Source organism: Thalia democratica, chromosome 5 (genome assembly GCF_965202585.1).
Source record: "Thalia democratica chromosome 5, ktThaDemo2.hap1.1, whole genome shotgun sequence".
Classification (NCBI taxonomy): domain Eukaryota; kingdom Metazoa; phylum Chordata; class Thaliacea; order Salpida; family Salpidae; genus Thalia; species Thalia democratica.
The window spans coordinates 17,002,213-17,028,199 of NC_139169.1; the positions used below are offsets into that span (position 1 = coordinate 17,002,213).

At 25.7% G+C, this 25,987-nt stretch overlaps 1 protein-coding gene across 1 annotated transcript; it reads right to left on the bottom strand.

Annotated features, from left to right (window-relative positions):
* Positions 1-2,440: 2,440 nt before the first annotated feature.
* Positions 2,441-23,139, bottom strand: LOC145836298 (uncharacterized). The gene is made up of 10 exons (XM_082944112.1): positions 22,969-23,139; positions 22,720-22,877; positions 15,619-15,743; positions 10,993-11,091; positions 10,532-10,639; positions 4,422-4,619; positions 3,881-4,024; positions 3,511-3,669; positions 2,712-2,905; positions 2,441-2,578 (listed from the first exon to the last, which is right to left on the bottom strand). The coding sequence occupies exons 1-10, from the start codon at positions 23,137-23,139 to the stop codon at positions 2,441-2,443; spliced, it is 1,494 nt and encodes a 497-aa protein (XP_082800238.1).
* Positions 23,140-25,987: the final 2,848 nt, after the last annotated feature.

A 25,987-nucleotide genomic window follows, 5' to 3' on the forward strand; every position in this document is an offset into this window, starting at 1 on the left:
AAAAAAAATTATTAGAAAAATACAAGTGTTATGAAGACATACTAATTTGTTTTTAGTTTTTTGTATTATAAAAACTTAGTATTAGGTTAAAGGTATTAGAAACTATAGTAATTATAGTCGATAAAAAATAATCTATATCCATTTTAGCAAAACAAAACTTTATACAAATAAATTTTGATTAACTGATTAAAACTAATTAAGTTCATTTAAAATTTTTTTAAAAACAAATACAAACTAAAAATAGTAGTATACTTATTTGTGCAACAGTAACAAAATTTGTAATTTTTTAACGACTTACAAAAGTTTATCATTAGTACTATACATGAACTTGGATGTAACCTTTTTAAGGTAGGCGTAGGATGCTTCCTTTTTTAACTATCCTAACAAAATATCAGTTTACATAGGTCAGTTTTAAGAAGACTACTAAAATTAAAAACTTAAATTGCTTTAATGTGCAGTATTAAAAGTCGTATAATTTTTTTATTCGAATTTTTATAAGTTATATTTAATTATTTAAATGCTTTACAAATGAAAACTTTGTACCTTATTTAAAATTTTTCTCTACTTAGGTTTACTTTATCAAAAAACAGTTTAGTGTTATATTCTCAAAGTATTTTTGTTTATTGAGAATATGTTTTTTGATTTAATAACGGCAAGCATAGAAGCCTTTTTTTTTCTTAGTTTTATTATTTTTTTACTATGTAACTGTTAAAAAGTTTCATGAATACTCATAACAAACCTACAAAAATATCATTAGTGCAATCTAGACCTCTCCACTTGAAACAAGTAGAGATTAACTAGAAAGTTAACTCGTTTATGTTTGTTTTTTTTTTTTTGTAATGAAAACATAAACCTTTTAAAACTAAAAAAATCACAAAAATGAGAAGTAACTTTTAGTGTTCTAATTCATTTAAAAGCGAGAAAAGATGACAATTTAATAAAGTATTACACATTACTTTACACACTTAGTATATTATTATATATTAAAAAATAAAATTGTCGAATGTTTTATAAAGTTAAATGTGTTTTGATTATTTATCGTCTAAGATTTACTTTGAAAATCATAGAAAAAAATTAAATTTGAATTAAATTTTGAACCTAAGCATTAAATTTTTGATCTATAAAGTAGTTAATGATATAAAATGTCAGACGGTAGTAATTATCAAAAACTATGATTCAATTAATTTTAACTAAATAAAAGTACTTAATAAAATTGTTTTGTAAACACCATTCAAGCTTGTTTAAAAACATTACTATTGCAAGAAATTATAACATTTTTTTTTTGTCATCTTAAAAGTAGTAGTTTTCGTTTTTAAAAATAGATTATACCTTTCAAAATAAATAATATCAAGTACTTTTATTAACACAATGTTAAAAAGCTTATGTTTATAGCTTTATGTCATTTCCTATAACTTTTAGGCCTTTAAAAAGATAAATTCAAACGAAAGTAATGTTTGCTTAAACTTAACCAACGTACAAGCATGTTCGCACAGTTTCCGTACCAAGTTTGTGAAGGGGAAATAAGGTAAACAATTTTCTTAAGTGTAAGCAAAGTTAATAATTGAAGTAGCTAAATTCGCAGTAAATTAAACTAACGACGTTAAGTACAATCCGTGTAATGCTTTGTAAATAGCATTAATAAATTTTTTTATGTTAAATTGTATCTTTTATATATTACTGTTTATCAAGCTTAAAGAAGGGTTTATGCAACATTTCAAACTTTAAATTTTTAAGTACCTCTAAACCAGGGTTTCCTAGACTCAATTTCGCTTTTCAGAAAACTGTAGAATTATCGCCCCTACATAATACTAAAAATATCTTGAGTTAGTTTAAAAATATCTCATGAACGTTTATTCGTTTGATAAAAACCGATGCCAATGTAGTATACCGTAATAAAAATTAAAATTTTAAACAAATCCACATAACTTAACTTATACTTAATTTTACTACAAACAGTTAAGAGTCTAATTCTAAAACCATACTAGTACTTAAAAAAGTTGTAAAAATTGTATATAACTTCCTTTTAAAACTTTCATCTAGACTTTGTTATCACATATGATCAATTCAAATTGATGCAAAAAGTTTACTTAACAAAAAAGATTGTACATTTTATCTCCAAGTAAATCTAGTTACACAATAAACTATATATATTTTAAAACAGAAAGAGTTTATTTAAAAAAATTGTTTTATAATAAAAAAAGCTTTTGAAATAATTTTCTGCTTATCAAAATAACGAGTATTTTAAAAGCTATAATCTGAAAACTAAGGAGTTAGTGAATTTTCAAAACAAGAAAACTATTTACAAAATGTAATTAACATTTTGCAAACTCAAAGACACGTTAACATTAAGCTGTTACAAAAGAGAAAAACAAAAATCTGTAAAACATCATAAGTATACACATAAATGCCGAGTAGTCAATCGAATAAAACTTTTTCAAAATTAGCAAACCAAAAACTCGAATCTCAAGCTGACGTGCACGTGCCAGACTGTCGGGTTGATTCTGAAGTATCTCGCTTTTATTGTGGATGGAAACTGGTTTGCAACTACCGTTTCCTTGTCGTAATTTCCAGGAAACAACTGTTTTTTAATTTAGTGTAAGTAAAGCTGAACGTCTTATAGTTTATAATTATTTGTGATAATTGTATATACTTTTAATTTACAAATAATGTTTATTTAGATTAATAACGAAACTAAACTATTCCAAACTCACAATAGTCGCCCCGCTCTCATCAGTCACAAACTGAAAAACTCCATTTTCGTCACTTTTGTAGCTGACGGTGTATTGCGACACCCACTGGTCTGAACCCTGATAAATTTCACCGTCGCCCCTCCCCTGCGTGGCCACTCCCGTTATTTCCATCTTATCCAGGTAATCAACCTGAATCCACTGGTTTGCAGAATTAGCTGTTTATGTTTTGTACTTACGTTTTTAGAATATATCAATAAACATAATTCAACTAGGTGTATATGTAGGCCAAGTAAAGTAATAAATCAAAAAAAAAGTTGAAACATTGTTAAGATTCCTTATAAATCCAAAATTTGAAAAATTTCAAGTTTTAAGTATTTAAGACAGTTGAACAAAAAATAGTTCAGAAATTTTCTAGAGACTATAAACAAGCTGTTATTTGAAATTAAAAAATATACATTCCAAGCTTTTATCGTTCATTGAAATTTTTGATTAGTAAAACGGCTGTAAGAATAATTAATGTTTACTTCCTTAAATTAGATTTTTATTATTCCAATAGCATTGAAACTAGTCATTAATGCTAGGAGCGTCACTTTTGCACGAGCTTTAACGTTTCAAGTTAAGAACTTTTCTAACTTAAATACTATATCTTTAAAACGTTGTTTTTAAATATATAAATAAAAACAGTTTGCTAACTTATTTAAGATTAATCTATTTGAATGGAAAATGTATTTTCCGTGCACAAGAGATGGTCTATATATTTCTGACACCTAACTTAACTCCTATAATCAAAAAACAAAAAACAAAATCCAACAAAACTAACTTCCGGCTGACCAGGCTGCGACACCGGTCTTTCCGAAAAGTCTTCCGTGGTGGAAATGGTGGTCCATTGTTTTTATGTCCCAAAACGAACTGGCGGACAGCTGGTTGTCAGCCACCTTCGTCTTGCTCTGCACACCCGACCCACAAGAAGCTGCTGCCTCTGAGTTGTATGGTTACTTTTAGTGTATACAGTTAAAACATTTTTACAGAAATATACAGCTATTTAATTTACCTCTCATCATTTTTTCAAGTATGTAATTTTACGGCAGACAGATTTAAACGTGTAAAAAAAGGTAAATATTTTTTTATACTTTTTAAACTTTTGAATTCCTAGCAAAAATTTGTTTTACAATAGAAGCAATTGATAGTACCTTCACAAGTCCTGTCGTTGCAGTCGACGGTTATTTCGGAGGCACCTTCGCAGTTGCCATGGATACACACCCTCTTGTCAGTCCGGGAACCCCCCAAACACGCCTTGCTGCACACCCCTTCCTCCCATTCCGACCATATTGGGTCTGGAAAATAAAGGGTTTGGATTTTATGAAGAATAAGAAAAACACATGGCGTTTGAAATTTCTTTAACTGATTTTGTTTTTGGTAGCAGCTACAAAAAAAACTATTAAAATAGATTTTACTTTATAAAAAGGTTTCAAGGCTTTTTGTCACTTTTAGTAATCGTTTTCCAATTACAAAAAATTGTTTAAACTTATCAAACGCTTAACTTTAAAGTTTTTGTTTAAGGTTTTATTTTAAAACAATAATTAATGTTATGTCCACTACAATAATCAAACTAACATTTACCTGGATTACAATAGATATAAGCTTTTAAATATAGATATAAGCTTAAAAAATTCGATTTAAAGTAAAAAAAAAAATTGAAATCAAATTAAGTATGATCAAACAAATATTTACCTGGATTACAGTAGATGTTAGCGTCGATGAACGAAGGTTCAAACGCACCGTCTAAGCATTGAAGCGTAACGTTTGAGTGATCAGCAAACGTGTAATTCTCATTACAATAGTAAGTGACGTTGACGCCTTCCTTCGCTATTACGTCACCGTCAGAAATTACGTAATATCCGTTTTCGGTTTCTTCTGGTGTTCCGCATGCTAATGTATAATTCAATTAAAGTTAAAGTGTCTAAAACGCATTTTGTTTTGACTCGTTAACTGAAATGTTCTTTGGTATAACTTTTTGAGCGATAACCTTTTGTCGTTTAAAAAAAGTAATAAAAAAACTTTTATGTTTAAAGAAACTACTAGGTTAAAGTATCAAACATATTTAATATAACTGACTAGTTACTACAAAAACAGCTTAACTCTATATTTTTAAAAACTAGAGTTAAAACACGCATGACTTAATCTTACAACGAAATAAATCTGTATTAAATTAAATCTTAATTATTTTCTTAATACAATTCCTGATAATAGTTAATTAAACGTTTAACAAAAAGTACTAAATTTTATTCATTACATAAACATGAAAAGTCTTGAAACGTAAAAAAAAAACTTTAAAGTTTTTATTTTTATACAATGACTTAAATTTTAAAGCATTGTATCATATATACAATAACCTCTCGCTTATTTACGCACATTGTGTCTACAGAAAAAGTGCGTAAAGATACGAGTTATCGTAAAGATACGAGAGGTTTCAAATATACTTACTATAATGGCAGTTTTTTGATATTGCTTCTAGTTAAAAGCAGACTTGGGGGCTTTCCAATTTTTAACAATTTATTTACTTAATTTATAAATATGAAAACAAAAGATAAAAACTATACATATAAAAAAAAGAAGGATTTAGTTTTACATAAAGTAATAATACTTGTACAAAAATTTTACTAACTTTAATAGTAAGTAGACTTTATCTTTATCTTTACTTATATCTGACTTATTTGATACTTAACATTTATATTCTATACCACTTAGAAAATTGCTGTGAAAGGCAAGTGTTACAGAAGAAGAACTTAAACTAAAAAAAAACGTCAAATGAAAATTAGTGATATGTTTACTAAAATAACGATCAAGATTTGCTTTAAGTGTGAGCTTTATATTTATTAAGTACCACTGTTACTTTTTGCTAGGAAGCTTCATTAGATTTATTTGTTAGATGTTTATTCATATATAGGGCAAGAGTACTGTATTATTTATTTGTATAACAAACTCTCATTGTTTTATTATACTTTCATTTTTCAACACAGCCATATTTCTTTCAGAACTTTAATTTAATCTCATATCGCTAACAAAGTTTCTGATATACTGAGGTATAGCTAAATGTTTATTAATTAGTCAAGGAACATAAGTTTACAAAGTATAAAGATATCGAGAGTTGAGTTAGTATTTAACAACATATTTTACATTAAAATTCTACAATAAACCTAATTTGTGCATTAAAAAAAAAGATTTCATTGTTTGAATTTTTTAGAAATCTAAAGTGCGTAACTAAACAAGAGTGCGTAAAGATGCGAGAGGTTACTATAGTTTCAAATGTATCAAGCTACTATAGTTTGAAAAAATATAATAAATCTTTTGTTTAACTAACTACTATAATAATTTTAAAATTAAAAGTTATACTACTGAAGAAGTTTAGTTTTGCTTATAAGTTGGTTATAATTTTTTTTTATTAAACTGATTGAAAGCTTAAAATAACAATAATTTGTTACATTATCGAACAAAAAATTTCTACTCTTTGTTTAAGCTTTTTAGTTTTATCTGTATAATAAACTATCAAATGTATATATTTACAACGCTGTAAAAACTATTTAGTACAGTTATTTTTAAAAATAATTTAAAAATAGTCAAAATAAAGTTGTATTTTAAGGTTTACATACTTACATATTTAATACGCGTTTATTTTCAAATTTAAATTAAGTTTTCAAACATGTGCTTTGAATACTACATTTTTCGAAATATTTACAATTCGAATTCAAAATGTGTTACTTTAGGAGTAAAGCTAATAACTAAAAGAAAAATTGGTTTAACTCCAACTTCTGTGTTGTTATACTCACTTTTCCCAATTTTGCTAACAATTTTTACCCGTACTATAGAAAAACTTTCAAACTAAGGTTTTTGAAACTTTGATTTGAGCAGTAATAACGCTTATTGCAAAAATAAAAAGTTAAAAGACGTTCAGAGCGAATATAGATAAAAAAAAGGTGCAAAAATGACAATCCATGCTATAGTGACGCACTGTGTCATTTTGTCGCTGTGTTAAAGTGACGTATCGTGTCATTTTTTGCTGTACCAAAGTGACGCACTGTTTCAAAGTGACGCCCGTTGTCATTTTGTCGCTGTGTCAAACTGACGAACCGTGTCAAAAAGACGCACCGTGTCATTTTGTCGCCGTGCCAAAGTGACCCTCTGTGCCAAAGTGACGCACCGTGCCAGAGTGACCCACCGTGTCGTTTTGTTGCTTTGCCAAAGTGACGCACCGTGTCGTTTTGTCGCTGTGCCAAAGTGACGCACCGTGCCAGAGCGACCCACCGTGTGATTTTGTCGCTGTGTCAAAGTGACGCACCGTGTCATTTTATCGCTGTGTCATTTTGACACCCACCCCAATTAAACAGAGAAAGTATAACCAAAACTTAGATAAATTAATCGTTATCTTCCTATATGTCGTTAACTTCATTCTTGAATATAAATGGTTTATATACAGTAATAACAGTAGACAGGCGGGCGCCTGTGTGGCCCAGCGGTTTGCGTCTACGACTGCCGGCCCTGCGTCCCGAGCTCGAGTACCGGTGGTCGCTCTTTTATGGGGACGACCACGCAAGTATATAAGAATGCGATTAGCCGCCAGCACTCTGTCAGCGCGATGTGCATTAGATTGTAAACCTTGTTAGATCGTTTTTTTAGAGGGAAATTGTAATTCCACTGGGACGTGAACTTGGTACGCAGGAAAGGCAGCGGAAATCAAACAGGCAGGCTGTCCAACGCTTACTTTTTTGTCCTTCCAATGTATTTTTCTGATCAATAACTCCTTTTTTTCATCTAATTTTATATAAATCTTATATTTTTCATTTATAATTTTCTATTGAAATGAAACTTTTTTACATTCATTCTAGAATATAGATGGTTTATATACAGTAATCAGAGTAGACAGGCGGGCGCCTGTGTGGCCCAGCGGATTGCCTCTGCGACCGCTGGCCCTGCGTCTCGAACTCGAGTCCATGTGGTTGCTCTTTATGGGGACGACCACGCAAGCATATAAGAATGCGGTCAGCTGCCAGCAATCTTGTTAGCGCTATGTGCATTAGAGTGTAAACCTTGTTAGGTTGTCGCTTCAGAGGGAGATTGTAATTCCACTGGGACGTGAACTTGGTATGCAGGACAGGCAGTCAAAATCAAACAGGCAGGCTGTCCAGCGCCCACTTTTTTGTCCTTTTAATGTCTCTTTCTGATCAATAACTCTTTTTTTTAACACAATTTTATATGAATCTTATACTTTTCATTTATAATTTTCTATTGAAATGAAACTTTTTTACATTCATTTTTGAATATAGATGGTTTATATACAGTAATTAGAGTAGACAGGCGAGCGCCTGTGTGGCCCAGTGGTTTGCTTCTACGACTTAGGGCGCTGCGTCCCGAGTTCGTGTATGTTTTAACATTATGTTTTAAGTTTACACTAAACTAAGAATCAATAATGGGTTAATATCTAGAAATAATTAAATACTACTAAGTTTTTAAGCAGAACACCCCAAAGTGGGCCAAGTGGCTTTTTTGGGGGCTATTACATAAATTTAGGGTTTATAAGATCATAATTTGAAGCTAACACTAGATATTGTGGGGTTAATTTGGAACAGCAATAAAAAACATCTTAGGCATTTTGAAATGTAGTTTTGAAACTTATACTAGGTTTTATAGAAAAATTTAATGAAATTCACGGCCATAAGCGGTAAAAACATAATTTGAATCTTACACTAGATGTTTTGGATTCGATGACGAAAAGGAAAAAATAAAGTTTTAAGCAATTTTGTTGAAGGTGGCCATAGTTTTTTAATATCTTAAAGGGGGCCTTCTGTAAGAAAACTTTGGAAAAAGCTGACTTAAAGAATTAAACTGTACCATAATGAAGTTCAACTTTTTATATTTAACTCTTAACTCTAAAGCTAACATAACATCATTAACTAAAGGTATCAAAATGTAATAGAACCTAGTAAAAAAAATGTTTTTAAAGTAATATCTATAAACTTATAGGTTGAACTGACAAAATCACTGGTCAAATTCTGACCCTCGTGCAATTTTGTTATCGTGCAATTTAGATCCTAATGATATCCTAATATATTTAAAGTGCTTTTTATATTGATAATTGAACAGTATTTGCGAATATAAATTAAAGATATTTTAGAATATAAAAAGAAGTGCTTTTTACACATTGTTATACTAGATACGATATATTATAGATATATTATAAAATATCTAATATAACAATGTGTAAAAAGCACTTCTTTTTATATTCTAAAATATCTTTAATTTATATTCGCAAATATTGTTCAATTATCAATATAAAAACCACTTTAAATATATTTACACATGTTGTTCAATTATATTTCATTATAATACTATATCTCTAACAATAATTACAGTGTTTTAATAAAACGTAACTTGATTTTATTTTTATTACTCACTTGAGATTTAAAGTTTGTAATTCTATTTGTATTTTAGTGTTTTGGAATATTTTCAAGTTTAGAAATAATATATATTGTTCAATAATCAACAAATAAAGAAATAAACTTTATTGTATGTATTCACAAACATAATTCAGCTTATATCTAAATGAAAAGTAAAAGATGTCGTTTGAACAACTAGAAAATTCTACATTATTTGCAAAGTTAACTTACTTGTTAAAACTAATTAAACAAAAGTCTAATTGACAGAACTGAATTGAATGCCAACAGTACATGTTTTTACTTATTCTTATTAATTATATTTTTCTAAGTTTTCTTCCGGAAAACAGTCAATTATTTTATAACTTAAAGCTAAACTTTTTTCTTTACACTTAAATTAATATTTGATTTTTGCTATACATGCTATTGTTTTATCCAAACTTCTTACACATATATATCTTTAAAGAAGTTATGGTTATTTTGTATACCGGAGTTTAAAGCTTGTATAAATGTATTACTTTATAGTTAGCAAACATATTATACGAAAAAAGCACAAAATTCAGTAAAAAATAGATATTTATAATGACTAATGCTAAAAAACATGCCGTACATAGTATAATTATTTTATAATTTCAGAAAATATAAAATATTAAATTACTTTAAGGAGAATTAAAATTTCTAAGTAAATACATATATAAATTAGACAAATAAGAATATATAAGAACTTGATAGGGCTTAGCTCAAATCTAGTTTATCTATTTAGACCATTTGTACAAATTATGTTTTTAACCATTAATTTAATAGTAACTTTTTTAATTTTCGAATAAGATGAAGTAAAAACGTTTAGTTTATTTTAGATATAAATTTGATAATGTTCGTAAATACATACAATAACTTTTATTTTTATTAATTGAAAACTAAAAAAAAAGGCATAATAATTCAAAATAAATAAACAAAATGTGTTTCATGACTTTATAATGAAAGTTTAGTTAATTATACCGAAAAAGTTTACAAATTAACTTGTAAATTTTACTTTAAAATGATAAATAGTTTATACTAAATAAGTATAGCTTTATATATTTTCATTTACATGCTTATTCTTTTTTATTATTTTTATATGTCATCTATTTAGAAAAACTACGATTAATATATATATGCATACACTTGAGTGTAATATTAAAAAAAAAAAATACTGAACACACACTATTAGAGTGTTTATGAACTAAATTATAACCTTTATTAATTTTTATAAATTAAATTTCCTTTAAAGTTTAAATTGTAAACTTTTATTCAACAAACTATACATAGAATGTAACAATATTTTATATGAATGTTTATGAACTACTTATTACTTAAGTTTCTTTTTAAACTTAAAATAAATTCTAGTTTCTTTCTTAAAAACTTAACACTAACATTTCTTTTTTGGTATACATTTAGGAGGAATGAGTTTCCACATACCACTGCCAAATCCATCATCTATGCAGTAATTGATGGTCAAACAAGCATCATCTATTTCGAAACCTAATAAAAGTTATTAGTTGTTAAAAATGTGTAAATTTAGTTTTATTAAAAATGTTTCTAAAAATCTTTCAACAAACTGTAACACCTTTAAAAAACAACATGAGTAAAACGAAAATAAGTTTTTAGAGTTTGATATTTAAAAAAATTAAATTGTCATTAAGATGTACAAGGACTGGAAGCTTTTCAATTTAAAACACACATAGTATTTTGTTTAAAAACTTACACTTACTAATTATATTTAGGAAAAAGTTCGGTTGAATGTTATAAAGTATTTCGTTTGTAAGATTTTTGTAACCAAATAACAAAGTATTCAATTACTTAATTTCAAAAAACAAAAATACATGTTTACTTACCAGGAATGCAAGAATAAGTACATTGGCTACCCACTTTATTATCATGAGTGCATTGTATGTTGCCATTAGAAATTCCATCTAAAGGCGGACAGTCGGTTACTGTTAATAATTTGTTATATTAGCTTTCCTAATAATTGTTCAAAGATTTAAATTTTGTAAGTGTGCATTTATTATAAATTGTGGTTAATTACTCATTATACTTAATTATTTAACTAAAAAATTGTATAGTAGCTTTTCTAATCGCAGCTTTATAATTTTATATTTTTATTTGATTTAAAACTTTTCATTAATAACTACTTACCTTAAGCATATGTTAAATCAGTTTTGTAAATAGCAACTAAAATGAAACTAAATTTTATGAATTGAATATAATTAATAATTTGAATGCACTATTTTGAAAATGCAATAGGTAAAAACTTAAATTTGTAGAATTTTATATTTAAAGCTTACCTTGTACATTATCAGCTCTAACTGATAACAAAATAAAACCGTAGATGAAAAGAAGTTTCATGATAATAGAATAAAATTATAAAAAAAAACTAAACCTACAAAGAATTTTTTTTTTCGAAAGAGTTCTTATTAGTCTTATGTGAACATACTTAATACAACTTTTTCACCTTTAATTGTTTTTAAGTATTTTAAGATACTAACCTACTAATTAGTAGTATTAGTAAAAATCCCTCTATGTAACTATTTCAAAGGAAAAACTAATAGAAAAATTAAAGTAAATAATTATTTAAACATTAACTGTAAAATTAAAAAAAACACCTAAACTAAATTTAATTTTTTCTATTATAAGTTTAAGTATTAAAATTGTTGTACAACTGTTTGGTTTAAAGTAAATTGATAAAAACAAAACATTTTTACTTACAAAACAACTAACAACACAAAAAGGTAAATTAAATGATATTTTATTTAGTGCAAGTAAACAGTTTAATTTTACGATACAATAAGTCATAATTTCCGTTTTATGAAAAAATTGAAATTTTTGCATTTCTGTCTAACAAAACGAGTTATAATATATTTACGTATTTAGACACTTGAAGAAAAATATTGCAATGTAAAAGTTATAAAAGTTTTGTTTTATTGTAGTGTTTGAGATAAATACTCAGAGCCTTAAATATGTTTTTATCAAAAATATTACTTTAGGTTTAAACTTTTAAATCAAAAGTTAGTTAAAGTTGTTTTATGAACAACATTACATTTTTGTTTGTTGCAATTATTTTTTATGTTTAAACTAACTTTTATAAACTTATAAACAGTATAATTTATACTCATACTTCATTAATTGTGATTTTTTCAATTAAAAGTAATTTTATTAATCCAACTTGAAAAGTAGTTTATAAATGATAATACTATTTAACTTATTATTATTCAAGCTAAATATTAAACTGTATTTCAATCAAAAACTATAAATAACTTTGCCAAACAAAATCAAACTAAAGCAAATGAATAATCTCATTAATAAAAACTCAATAAACGTAAACTTGTGTTTCAAAAATAACAAAAAAACTTTTGTTGCTTAGAAAATAACAAACTATTAAAGCAACTATGTAAATTTTATTTTTTGCAAAGCACGATACAATGAATCACAACTTCCTTGTTAAAATAAAGTCGAACATTTCGCACTACTTTCTATCTAATCGTCTTATTCATACATTAACTTATTTAGATACTTTGCCAAAAATTTGAAAATATGGTTAATGACTAGTTGAAGTAAGAATTAAATTTTGAATATTGTTCCTTTTATAGTTTATTAGTTTAATACTGAAAGCTAATTCTTTTTTTTAATCAAAAGTATATACCTTTAAACTTAAAAGTTTAGATTAGTTTAAATCTTTTTTTGAACAACCATTTTTCTGTTGGTTACAAGTTTGAATTTCTTTTTTTAGATTAATGTTTATAATATAATCTAGTTTTTTTTTTAAAAATTTCATGTGTTGTTACAATTTATACTCGTTTGTATTTAAATGTGCTTTGTGGGGCTTAAGACTAAATTTGTTAATATATTTTAGTCATTTATCTATAAGTGTCAAGTTTAGTCAATATATTAGTGTTCAAAAGTATACATAATTAAAAATTTTGTAAACACTACTATAATTAAGAAACTTGCCAAAATAAATATTCAATCGACATTTTAAGTTTATGGCGGTTTAAATTATCCTACTTTCAAAACAACTAACTATTAATATAAAAAAAAAAATAAATAAATAAATATATATATATATATATATATATATATATATATATATTTATTTATTGAACGATAAAAAAAGCGCTAGAAAAGTTTGATCTAAGGACCTGATGTACAACGGAACCTTTCGGTTATCGAGTCGTACAACACATGCCTATATCTTACAACTTATTGTTTGAACTTTTAGTAACAAAACAATCAATTAAACAAAATGAAAGAAAAGAAAAAAAAACAAACGAAAGTTAACTGAATTTCGTGTATAAAAATTTGTTAAAAATCTTGCTTAGTATTATAAGAATTAAAAATATATATAACTTTAAATTAACTTAAAAAAGGAGATAAACAATACTGATATAAAACATGTGAGTATTTAAATGATAGGTTACAACCTCTTTAAAGAAAGTAAAAATGTAATACGCTGAAATATTTTTACGTTACATTTTGTCAGTATTTTGTGCTAAAAGTGTTTGATTTAATTTAATAATTTTTTTTTGAATTGATTAATAAACTGTTTTATAACTTTTTTAATATTAACAAAGAAGTAAATTCTACCATAACTGAACTTAACTTTTATAAATGAAAAAATAAAGGTAAGTAAAACTAATGTAAACTGTAAACTAATGCTTTTATAAAAAAAAAACAATACTAATATTAACAACAACAAACTTCGTTCTATTTTGAAATATACATGTTTTATATTTTAAATACTTGTCAAAGTTTAAAATTGTAATACTACAAGGCAAAAAATATTTTTAAACATAAAAAAGAAGTTTTTTTTTCTTTTATTTTCTCGAAAAAGATATTTTTAACGTAAGTTTGCTTGAAACAGTTATCTCAACTTGATATTCAAATACTTATTTTTCTGTTAAAGTAAATACATCTATAAATTTTGTTTTCACAATGGCATGCTAAAAAAAAACAAACAATAAGTTTGTAAATATTTTGAACTCTGTTAAGTTTGATATAAACTGTTTACAAAAATACTAAGTTTAATGATAATTACTACTTATAACTTTACTTTTTATAACTTGTTAGTTGTTCAGTATCGAACTATTTTTACTATTTACCCAAGTTTCGCATAAAAAAAAACTTAACTTTGCTCGGATAATCAAGTTCAACGTTATTTAATTTTCTAGTATTCAAAATTTAAGGCTTTGTTTTTACTGTCAGCAAAATTAAATTTGAAGCAGTTTACTTTAACTTGAATAAAATTTCAAACAGTATTTGTAGCTGAGTAACAAAAAAGAAAAATAATCACATTATGAAAAAACAATTTTAATAATTTATTATATACATAAGAGTAAAATGCGAAAGATAAACTTTCTTGCTGACTGAGTATCTATACTAATATATCAAAGAAATTAAACGTTGAAGCTTTAAAAGGATATCAATTTTCTTTTAAAGTTTTTTATCCTCTAATCATGACCAAATTGTATAGATTTCTTATAGAAATAAAAAACTGTTTTTGTTGGGTATTTAACAATTAAAGATTTGAATTGTACTAAAAAGTAATTTTGTTTTAATTATACAAGAAATATTCTTTATATCTTATTTTTATATTTCTTACAAAGGTTTAACCGTCATGTACACATGTTTTTTAGTTAGGTTCAAGCTTAGAAAAATGTATTGCTTATTTATTGCCTTTATTAACTATAATAGAAAAAAAAAGTTATAATTTAAAATTAAGTTTAACCGTTTTTTTTTTGTCATTTGACAATCAGAGTATAAAATCCTTTAACTTCTAAATTTCTACAAAATATAAAAAGTTAGCACTGTTTTTTTTTTTAATTAAACTTTTTTTCAAAAACTTTGACTCACTTTATACATACTATTTAGTATACTTTAAGCTTATTCATTTTTTAATATTTTTTCATGTTGTTCAAAAAGTTATTAACTACCATATAAATCTTCTTTTTGATGCACACTTACTGAGTTTAAATTTTTAGTTTTGATACATGTCAAACCTTTTTAAAATATTTCAAATTTCAGTTAAATTGGTATGACAACGTGTTGTAAACTATAAAGGGTTTATATAACTTAAGTTTATTTAAACCTACATTAAAAAGGATGACAAAAATATAGGTTAGCGATGTATGAACCAAGAACGAACTAAATGTGTTAAGAAAAAAGTTAAAAAGAAAACTTTTATTAATTTAATTTTGTATGATAAATATTATTTTTTTCAAGAATGTTGATGCCTATGAGTGGCGAATTATAATACTTTGTCAGGGGGCGAAAAAAACTACTAACTTAAAAAATCTCTAAATTAAATGTTCTGTTTTTAGTTGCGAGAGCTTCGTATCGTTAAATTCTTTGCTCGTTGTTGGTAATCTGCGCTTGTTGCCTCTCCTGTAGCTTCACCCGCTACCGTAGCTTATTCATTTGTTTGCTTCTACACAAGTGCCGCTAAATTCGTATCTTTAACTTCTAACTGGCGTGCTTTGATTTTCCTGTTGCTGCCACTTGATCTGCTCCTGTTGCCTTGCCGACTGGATCCACCCGCTCGCGTGGATTGCGCGTTTGTTTGTTTGAACATTTTGACTTTATCGCTTGTTTACTTTTGTATATTCAGTACATTTTTTATGTACAATGTTTAAAAGCTACTTTCTTGGTTTATATTGTACTGAAGTTCATGCTGCTCTAGCACTATATCATTAAAAAAAATTGCATTGAAATTCCTAGCTGACAAAAATTGAGTTTCAAGTTCCGACAGATACTTTTGAACATAAAAAAAACAAGTTGAAATAACATATTTAGCAGCATATTTAACGACGGTCAGCTACATTTTGCCTGTACTTTTTTACAACTTCATGATTGTATAATTTTACAATTTTTTAAGCTAACATGATGAGTTTTATATAGTCTTAAAGCTAAATTACTCATATTTGAAATAAATTACTTTGATTTGGTTTTGTGGAGGACAACTGAAGCACGCCCCTACTAAAAGCAGCGTCTTAAAAACCTAAACTCTGAAACTGAAAATTTTGTTTTTTTTAGTTTTTATTCTAGGTGAGCGACAGCTGCAGCGTTCCACCCCACACTTCGCCCCTGGTGTCTGGTAAACTTAAAATTTATCCAACTTTAATTACTTATATGTTTTACGAAAACTGTTGTAGACCAATTACTTTTTTTTGAATAATATTTGAACAAATTAAAAAAAGTTTAAATTTTGCCTTTTTCGACGATGACTGTTGAAGACCTCGGCTAAAAAATATATTTTAGTTTGCAACTAGTTTTTATTCTATCGGACTTGTTTCAGTGTAACTTTGATAATATTTTCTTTTTATTTAGGTATTTCAACATTGTTTTTAGAGCTTTTCAGTCTGAACTAGTTATATTCTTTTGTCTTTGTAATGTACTCTAGCTTTTGCTCTACTTATAACGCTAAGATGAACTTACACAGCAAAAATACACCATTTTTATAAAGGTATTTTTAGACGGTTAACATATTTATTTAATTTTCCTAAAGTTTACTATTTAAACCTAAAAGAACACGCTATGTAACTGCTGTATTTCGAATAACCACTAAAACAACTTATGAGGCTACCCTTTTTTCAGTGTTTTCTAGAGGCTAATCGTGATCTGCAAATTTGGGTACTAATATAAACAATTATATTTCATAATAATTTTATTATTAGAATAGTAGTTATTATTTAACATTTTTATTATTGTTTTGTTAATTTTAAATAACTTTAAGCTTCTACTTAAGGAATTGTTGTTTTTATTTCTAACGCCAAATAGAACTAAAGTTATTAACATAACGCGCTAAATTAGTGCAAAATCTTTAGACAAATGATGGGTAGAGACATCAAATTAAAGATGTTCCCGGTTTTCATTAATTAATCTCTGATTCTTTTTATTAGCCTTTGTTTGTGCTTCAATAACCTATAGTTTTAATATAAAAATACACTTAGTATTAATTATTATTTAATCAAGAACTATAAAAAAACTAATGAAATTATTAAGTAGAAAAAAATTACTAAAGTTTTTAAAAACACAGTTAATTTTCGAGTCTTAATTTGTTATAGAAAATTTATAATTTTAAAACTTTATATAAAAGCTTAAAAACCTTTCTAAAAGATAAAAGTAAGACCATATCTCAATATTTAAAAAATGTCAAACACTACAAAAATACTATTACAGTCTATTCTCAACAAACGTATTTTAAATATAGTTTAACAAATATTAGTTTTCCTTTATATATAGTTATTATAAACTCAGAACACCTTTAAGTATCTATAAATAAAATTAAATACATGTATATATATGAATAATAAATTTATTCAAACATATAATTCATATATATACATGTATTTAAATATCATGAGCCAAACAAAATTCAATGCTATATATATACGTTTACAAACGTCACTATAATTAATTGGGGTATTGCCAATTAATTGTTGTAATAACTTCATATCTCAATAAATTAGCCATTTTGTATATCTAATATTTTTCTTTAAAACACTATAAGCAGATATAAAAGAAAATATCTTTATATAGGTGCTATACACTAAAATTTTTACTTGTGGTACAACTTGAAATGAGAAAACAATTTATCAGCTTAATTCAATTAAAGTTAAAGTGTCTAAAACGCATTTTGTTTTATCCTTAAGTCTCAGTTTCATATATTATTTGAATACAGTAACCTCTCGCATCTTTACGCACTCATGACGTTACGCACTCTCGTTTAGTTACGCGTTTTAGAATTCTAAAAGATTTAAAATTTATTTTTTTTCAAATCTTGCACAAATTAGGTTTATCGTTGGTTTTTAGTTCAAAATATGTTTTCAAATGCTACCTCACCTCTCTATATCTGTAGACTTTGTAAACTTATGTTCCTTGACCAATTGAAAAACATTAGTTATACCCCAGTGTATCAGAATTTTTGTCAACAATAAGAGATTAAATTAAAATTCTGAAAGAAATATGACTGTGTTGAACAATGAACGTATAATGAAATAATGCGAGTTTAAAACACTAATAAGTTGTACAGCACTCTTTCCCTATATATGAATAAACATCTAAAAAAAAACCTAATGAAACTTCCTAGCAAAAAGTAGCGGTGATACTTAATAAATATAGAGAGAAATTATATTCCTACTCAAAAATCCATGAATATATTTTTAATACAATGCAAGACATCGTTATCTTGATGGGGACAAAAGTCAAATTTCAAAAAAGTTTTAATAACATAAACAAGTTTTATTAAACATTTTTCCAATATTTTAAATTTTTTGTTCAAAAGAAAGAAGAAATCCATTACAGTACCTCATGCATATTTTTGTAAAAGGCTATAGAATCAAATTTTTATATAGGTACCACACCATTTCTTAATTTTAAACAAATGTTAATTATAAATTGAATTTGCTAAGTAGAAAAGAATATAAATGCTAAGTATCAATTAAGTCACATATAAATAAAGATAAATCTATTTATTTGTAAAATTAGTAAAATTTTTCTACAAGTATTATATTTTATATAAACTGAAACATTTTTTTTTATTATGTATAATTTTATTTTTTGTTTTCATATTTATAAACAAATTAAATAAATTGTTAAAAGTTGAAAGTCTCCAGTCTGCTTTTAACTAAAAGCAATATCTAAAACCAACAATTATAGTAAGTATATTTGGTACCTTTCGTATCTTTACGATCTCTCATATTTTTACGCATTTTTCTGTGGACACAATGTGCGTAAATAAGCGAGAGGTTACTGTACTATAAAAACTTTAAAAATAAATAAAACGTTTTAGATAAGAAAAAAAGTATTGTATACTGATAAGTTCCAAACTAATTTAAACCAGCATATTTTTATATTGATATTACTTTAACTGTACAACGTAAGATTTTAGGTAAGATAAAACTATTAGTAAATAAGTTATCAATTTTTTGTAAAATTTAAAAATGTTTAATACCATTAAAAATTAAGTATCTCGTTTTAGATTTTATCATAAAGTGTTTAAATTTAAACATCAGTCAACAATAACAGTGGATATTACTGTTCTCTCTACAATAGTTTTATAGTTTTAATTTTCTTAGTGTATTTATGACTACAAGTTTTTAATATAAACTTAACTTATAAGTCATTAAATTCTAATAAACTTTCATTTTTTCAATGATAAATTTTAGTATTGCAAAAAACCAAAGCAATTTGTAAAGCTCCTCTATTAAAAATATTTTAAAACTAATTGGCTCAATGTTTTGTTTGTTTCAAAAATTTCTGTTCAAAACAATTTAATGAACTTTCGAACCTTTGTATGTGTTATTTAACACTAAATTAGAAATAATAATCATAGTATAAGTATTAAAAGAACATATAATAAGTAACTTATAAATTAAGAATTTAAGAAAGTACTTCAAAATTTACCACACATTTTTTGTAAATGTTTTTCTAATTTGAATTTTATTTTAATTGTAAATAAACAATAACAAAATAAAACCTTAATCATCGTAAATTAATCATTTTTACATTGTGATAAACACCAGTTTGCACATTATTTAGTTTAAGAGATTGATAGTGTTAAAATTAAAAGTTATCGAACGCTCCTCTGCATTATAATATAATTTAAAAATTTTTCAAATCTAGCTTAAACATGTTTTAAATTTAAAATTTTAAGTATAAAATTAAGAATATTTTTAGTGTGTTGAAGATATTCAAAAAACAGTGGTGAAAAGTGAAACTTTTTATTTAAAAACTGAAATGTGAAGTGTATTATTAATACAGACAAATTTAGAGCTTTAAAATTTAGTTTTTAAAGTGTGAATAGCCTTAGAACAGCTTGCATTGTTCACATTATCCTTTCGATGTTAGTTTGTCAGTTTCTAACTCGAAGTTATTATTTAAAAACCATGATTTATTTAATTAGGTATTTTGCTTTATCTCAAAATAATATTTTGTTTTGGTTTGTATTGTCTAGTGTTTTCTTTTGATTCATAGTTTAGCTATTTACTCAGTTTAATAACTTATTTTTTATGACTTTTGCATGTTTTATCCGTTTTTATTTATTTATAAAACTAAGCTCTTGAAAAAAATCTTAGTTTACAAAACAAATTTACAATCATATTTCAATATTTAAACTTAAAATATAAGAAAATACAATTTTTTTAAAATCTTGTTACATCGCGTCACCAAAAGAAATAAAAATGTAAATTATTTTTTGTTTTAAATTTTTTTAATTATTTTTGATTAGTTAAAAAGGCATTTTAGGAATGTATTATAAATAAGTGAAGTCTTCAGCTTATTACGGAATTAACGAATGTATAAAAACTGTTGACTATGGACTTAATATATGCCAAAACAAAAGAGGACACAACATTGTTGTTATTGACCCGTTGACTAATGAGTATGAATCTGTCAGCTTTGATACTTGGTTAAGTCGAGATGAGGTTTTTACTTTCATAAATTTACGTAGTGGAAATTAAAAAAGTATGAATTCATCGACGTAAAACTTTTTGTCATTGTTTAAAACGTGAAAAATTTTTCAGTCTAATTAAAAAAATTAGTTCAAAATAATAAAGATATAAAAAATTAAAATGAAAATATTATAAATAAATCATACACTTATATATAATTTAAAATAAGTTGTAAATATATTAATGACTAGTTTTTTATAGTTATTACTGGCTTTTTATTACTTAGTAATAGTATTTTAATATTTAGTTATATTTTTTGCTAAAATGATATTTTTAAGTTTAGATGAGACAATATTATCAACTGCACTTATTGTTTTGAAGCAGGCATTAGTTAATATATTTAATTTCATCTCTAAACATATTAACTTAAAAAATAATAAACTTTAGTGTATTGTTGTTATTGATCAGGTTTCAGGATCTGCATTTATTGATCAGGAAACATTTATATAACCTAGTTTTGTGTTAATAACTAAGCAAGCAGTTCTTAACATTAACAATTCTTAATAAAACTCAACTTGATGTCAAATTTCATATTTGTCGCGCTACACAAATATCGGATATCAAATTGATTACTTCACTTAACACATTTTCGACAATCGGGTTGTATGATGTTGATGAAACTGGCTTGTATTTCAAAATGTTGCCAGGAAATACTTTAGTGTTAGGACACGAACGGCAGGAATAAACAAAAACCAGGAACCACACCAGAAAGTGTTTCACAACTTATCAGATTCCGTGTTTTTAATGCTAAGAAACAAGAAAGTTATGTCAAACGATTCTCCATTCTTTATTTTTTCAAAAAGAGCTCCGATATTAGTTGGTAAATTGCTTACGATATAGTTTGTTTTTGTTAAATGGGTTTAAACTTTATTTATTTTTACCGTTTATTTTTTCTTTCGATGGTAGAAACTTATTGGGTGACATCTTACAAACGGGCAGCTGGTTTTTATCACTTAATATATACTAAAAGGCGATTTTGAATTTGTATTTGGGAAACCGTGATCATAGCGAACATAACAGTTGTTTTCATGAGTGACGGCCACATACAATTACTAAATAGACTTTTTCAAGCAAAGTATCTTTGAAAATTTTACTATAAAATGTTTATAAATATCAGTATTTATGTGATGAAATGATCCTTCATTAGCAGCACAGAAAAAAAAGCGTTATAATTTATGTGTAAAATAGAATCTTAGGAAACAACTAGCTTTCTTCAACTAGAACTGATTAACAATTAAGAACACACTACTCTAACATTGTATTATAATTTAAGTGATATCTATGTACTAAAAAAACTCTAAATTTACATAAGAAATTTTACTTAACTTTTGTAAAAATGAGTTATGTAATCAAATATGTAATTCAAAATATTTTTACTAATAGTGTTTAACGGTTAAAAATTATAACAAAAAATTGTATAAACTTGTATTAAAAGAAAAATATTTATATGCTTATTTAATAAAAATTTTTCATTTTCCGTTAGAGTAGAGCACATACTAATTTAAATTACTAACAAAACGAACATTCATGCTAAAAAAATTAAGATAACAATTAAAACCATTATAACATCATGAGTTTATTTAGTTTTCAGATTAGCTTATATTATAAAAATTATTACAAAGAGTAGTTGTAAAAAGAATCAATTAAATTTATAAAAGCGTTACAAGTTTTCATCTAACATAATAACTCATTAGGTAGCTCAGAGGTTTTTTAAAACAACAACATTTTTAATTAAATTAAAATAGAAACTAGTTATAAAAGCAAAACGTATTTTTTCTTAATAATTTTTTGAGCAAGCTAATTGACAAAGTTTCCAAAGATCGATATCTTTCAAACAATTCTTGCCATTTTCTCTAAAATGTATAAGTAGTATATTAAATATTAAAATTTTATTATAAAAAAAGCCTAGTTCTAATTAAACTTTGTATTAAAATAAATATCAACCTTTTAAAGATTTTACACTTTAAAGTCCATATTTGTTTTCAATATATCTAAATGAATATTTAAAAAACTATGGTATTAAAGATAATATATAGCAAATAAAAATAGAAAGAGTTGCACAAGTTAGTGTAAGTTTTATTGATTTAGTGAGCTTTTATTTCTCAAACTAAAACCTACCTTTCTGTGCAAAAAACTGAGTTGTCTATGGATTTCCAAAGAACAAAGAAGTTCATCGCGCAAGGATATTTGTAATCAACATCATATGGTTTATAATTAGTTTCCAATTTACTTTCAGCCGTCCTGTCTGCAGTAATACACTTGCCGTCATTACATACCTGTCAAGAAAAATTTTAAATTAAACTAAAAAACACCCTGTTTGTTATTAACTTATTAATTGAATAAAAAATTTTAAAAATCGAAACTCACCGCGTTTTCGCCACACTCAGTTCCTTCCAACGTATTTAAAATGTGAGCGTTCACGTTCCAAAAATTCAACCTGGATATTTTTGGTATTATTTCCTCACCTATTTTGTAATCGTTTTTCATGAAACTTTTTAGCTTGTTGTTCACACAGATAGTTTGCGAACACAGATCCATCTAGAATTATATAATAAAAAGTTTTAGTGTTTATATAATTCTGAAATACAGCAACGTTTAATTTCAGAAAAATATGTTTAAGTATTCTAACTTTAAAATAAAAATAAACAAGATTTTTTAAAGAATACGAGTATATCTGAAAGTGTAATTAAGAAAATAACTTATAGTTTTTATTTTTAATTGTATTTTATTAATTCCTTTTACAGTCCTTTTTATTTGAACAAAAAGTTAAAGGTTCGAGTTTAGGTTTGAAAGTTTTAAAGTTGTATATATCTAAGTATTTGTTACCCTTGGAAAGTATGAATACTTAGGTGAAACTAGTTTACATTGATCTTCAAAACTAAGACTTCTACCAGGATAATTTTGTGGAGGTGTCAAAGTTGTTATGTTTCTTTTGCTACTTAATGGGAAATCATTACCAAAGTATCTCCTAAAACAAATGTTTTTAAACTTAATATTTTATTTGATATAAATTATGTAAAAGACTTCTGACTAAACTTTAAAAATATTTTCTTAGCCTTGTTTTAAAGTTAAGAGTTAATAAAAACTGTTCTAACCATAAGTTCACAAAGCACTTAACATATTCGTTTTCTAGCTTTGTGATGTAACTTGAGTATTAAGCTTGTAAACAAGCCAACATTACAGTTAGAGATTTATAAAAAGGTTGATCAGATTTAATTAAAAATAACTTTCATATACCGTAGTTTTATACCAACTTACTTGATTAAGAAATTGAACATTAATCTGTTGCAACGACACCAATCAACATTTTTAAAGTCTCCACGTAGTAAATTATAATCCATCACATACATAGTTGTATCGTTGCTCATTTTCGGTATCCCACATTTACTAAAACTGTGTCCTAGTCCAATTCTTAAGCAAAAGATATTTTTTTTAAACTTAGAAAAATATTTTTTGCTTAAAGCTAATACAAAAAAGAAATATAATTTATTGTTAATCTTTAAAAACTTATTTTCTTAATTTTTATCACTTATAAAACTTGAATAATGTCATTTGTTTGTTTCATGCACTTAATACTAAATAAACGTAAAATAGTTTTTACCTGCGTACCGTTAAAAATATATATTTACTAATTTAATAATTTTTAAGTTTTGTTTTAAAGTTGGTTTACAAAGGTTATCATAAACATAAAAATAAATATTGACGATTTGGTTCAAAATTTATTTTAATAGACTTTTGTTTTACATGAAAATTTCTTAGTGTATCAGATAATTATGCTGCTTAAAAACTTGCAGGCAGCCCTTTCAGTGGCAAGAAAACTAAATTATTGTTATTTTTAGTTGGGTACCATTGGATTGATAATTTTATAACTATTTTGTTGGTTTTCTGCTTCAATTCTTTTAGAAGTAATGTTAGTTGAAAAACATACAAATATTGATTGTTTCAAATGATAATTTACCAAAAATATCGGATATATTTATATTTAAAATGCGATCAGAATAACTACTTAAGAATGCTTAAAATACCAACATGTATGGACACTTTTTAAGCTATTTCATTGTTATGGTAAATAAGTTCTAAATTGTATTATACCTTGTTTATAAAATTAGTTTTTTTAATGTTTTTAATATTTAGATTCTTTTAGATACTTAACGGTTGTTTTAGAGTAATTCACGATGTTATTTGTGGTTACCTCTAATTGCTTGTATGAAAAACATCTAACTATTTTCCTAGACTAAAACACATGAAGTGGGAAGCTAAAAACAAACGTATATATAATATAATTTCTTGAACTAAAATGTTTGGTTGATAATTTTCAAATATTATTTTTTTCGTATTTTAGTCAACAAACATAAAAAATAAATTTGGATAAGTTGCTTTTTTATTTCTAAAGTTTTAATTTTCTTGTCATCATTAATTTTCGCGTATGCCTACTTTTCTACTAACTTTTTTACATAAATTTTCATTTTACTTTATTTAAACTAACAAATGCCCCAATTCGTGAGCGAGGGCTAACGCAGTAGATGTTGTGAAACCTGTACCAATTCCCACAACAGCTTTTGCACCAGTTGTTCCAATCGTACCCGGGTTAGAAGTACCTATTTTGAAAATCCTTCATACTAAAAAAAAACACATACTATACAACTCAAGATACAAACGTGAAAATTCATAAAACATTGACCTTAGAAGGTTTAAATGAATTGAAAAATATGTGTTATTTTTAAAGACAATCCTAATACCTGTGTAATTTAGAAACAGTCCTTGAGTTTAACAAACAGCCTAAAATTAAACGCATAGTTTTATAATTGCTTTGATTTCTAACTATAGGCACTTTACATGTGTTCAACTTAAACTAGTGTTTTAAAACCACAACACAATGGGAAGCAGTATTTGAATCAATGTTTCATAGGATGTTCAAATATTTCAAAAAAATCTACATTTAAATAAAGAAAAACTTGTTTAAAAGTCGTTACCATTTGTTTTATTTATTTATTTATGAGTTTTTGAATTTTAAGATTTTTCGGTAACCTGGTGCACTTGATCATACCTTGATTAATTAATGTTTGATTCATTAAAACTATTAGGCTTAATGTAAACTTTAAGCTTATAAACATTTTTTCATTTGTAACGGCTAGTAAATGTTTTAAAGCTTTAAAATTCTCAAAATATTTTGATATATTTAAGAATAACATTTTTAAAATTTTAATAAATATTTTAAATATAATATGTAACAAACCATATTGGCTAGAAAGCGAACTTGTAAATAATATAACTGCGTCCGCCTTATTAATTCTTCGTTGAAAAATACCATATTTGTCAAGATAACTGCTCAGACTTATTTCTGATTGATAATATGCGGTTAAAAAGCCTGATTTCTTTTTACTTT

Coding starts and splice junctions, on each gene's coding strand:
- LOC145836298 (XM_082944112.1), bottom strand. CDS start 23,139: ATGGATCTGTGTTCGCAAACTATCTGTGTGAACAACAAGCTAAAAAGT. Junction 11,092..15,618: donor AGGAAAATCAAAGCACGCCA/GTTAGAAGTTAA, acceptor AATTATTAACAG/TAACCGACTGTCCGCCTTTA. Junction 2,579..2,711: donor ATGAGAGCGGGGCGACTATT/GTGAGTTTGGAA, acceptor ATTAAAAAACAG/TTGTTTCCTGGAAATTACGA.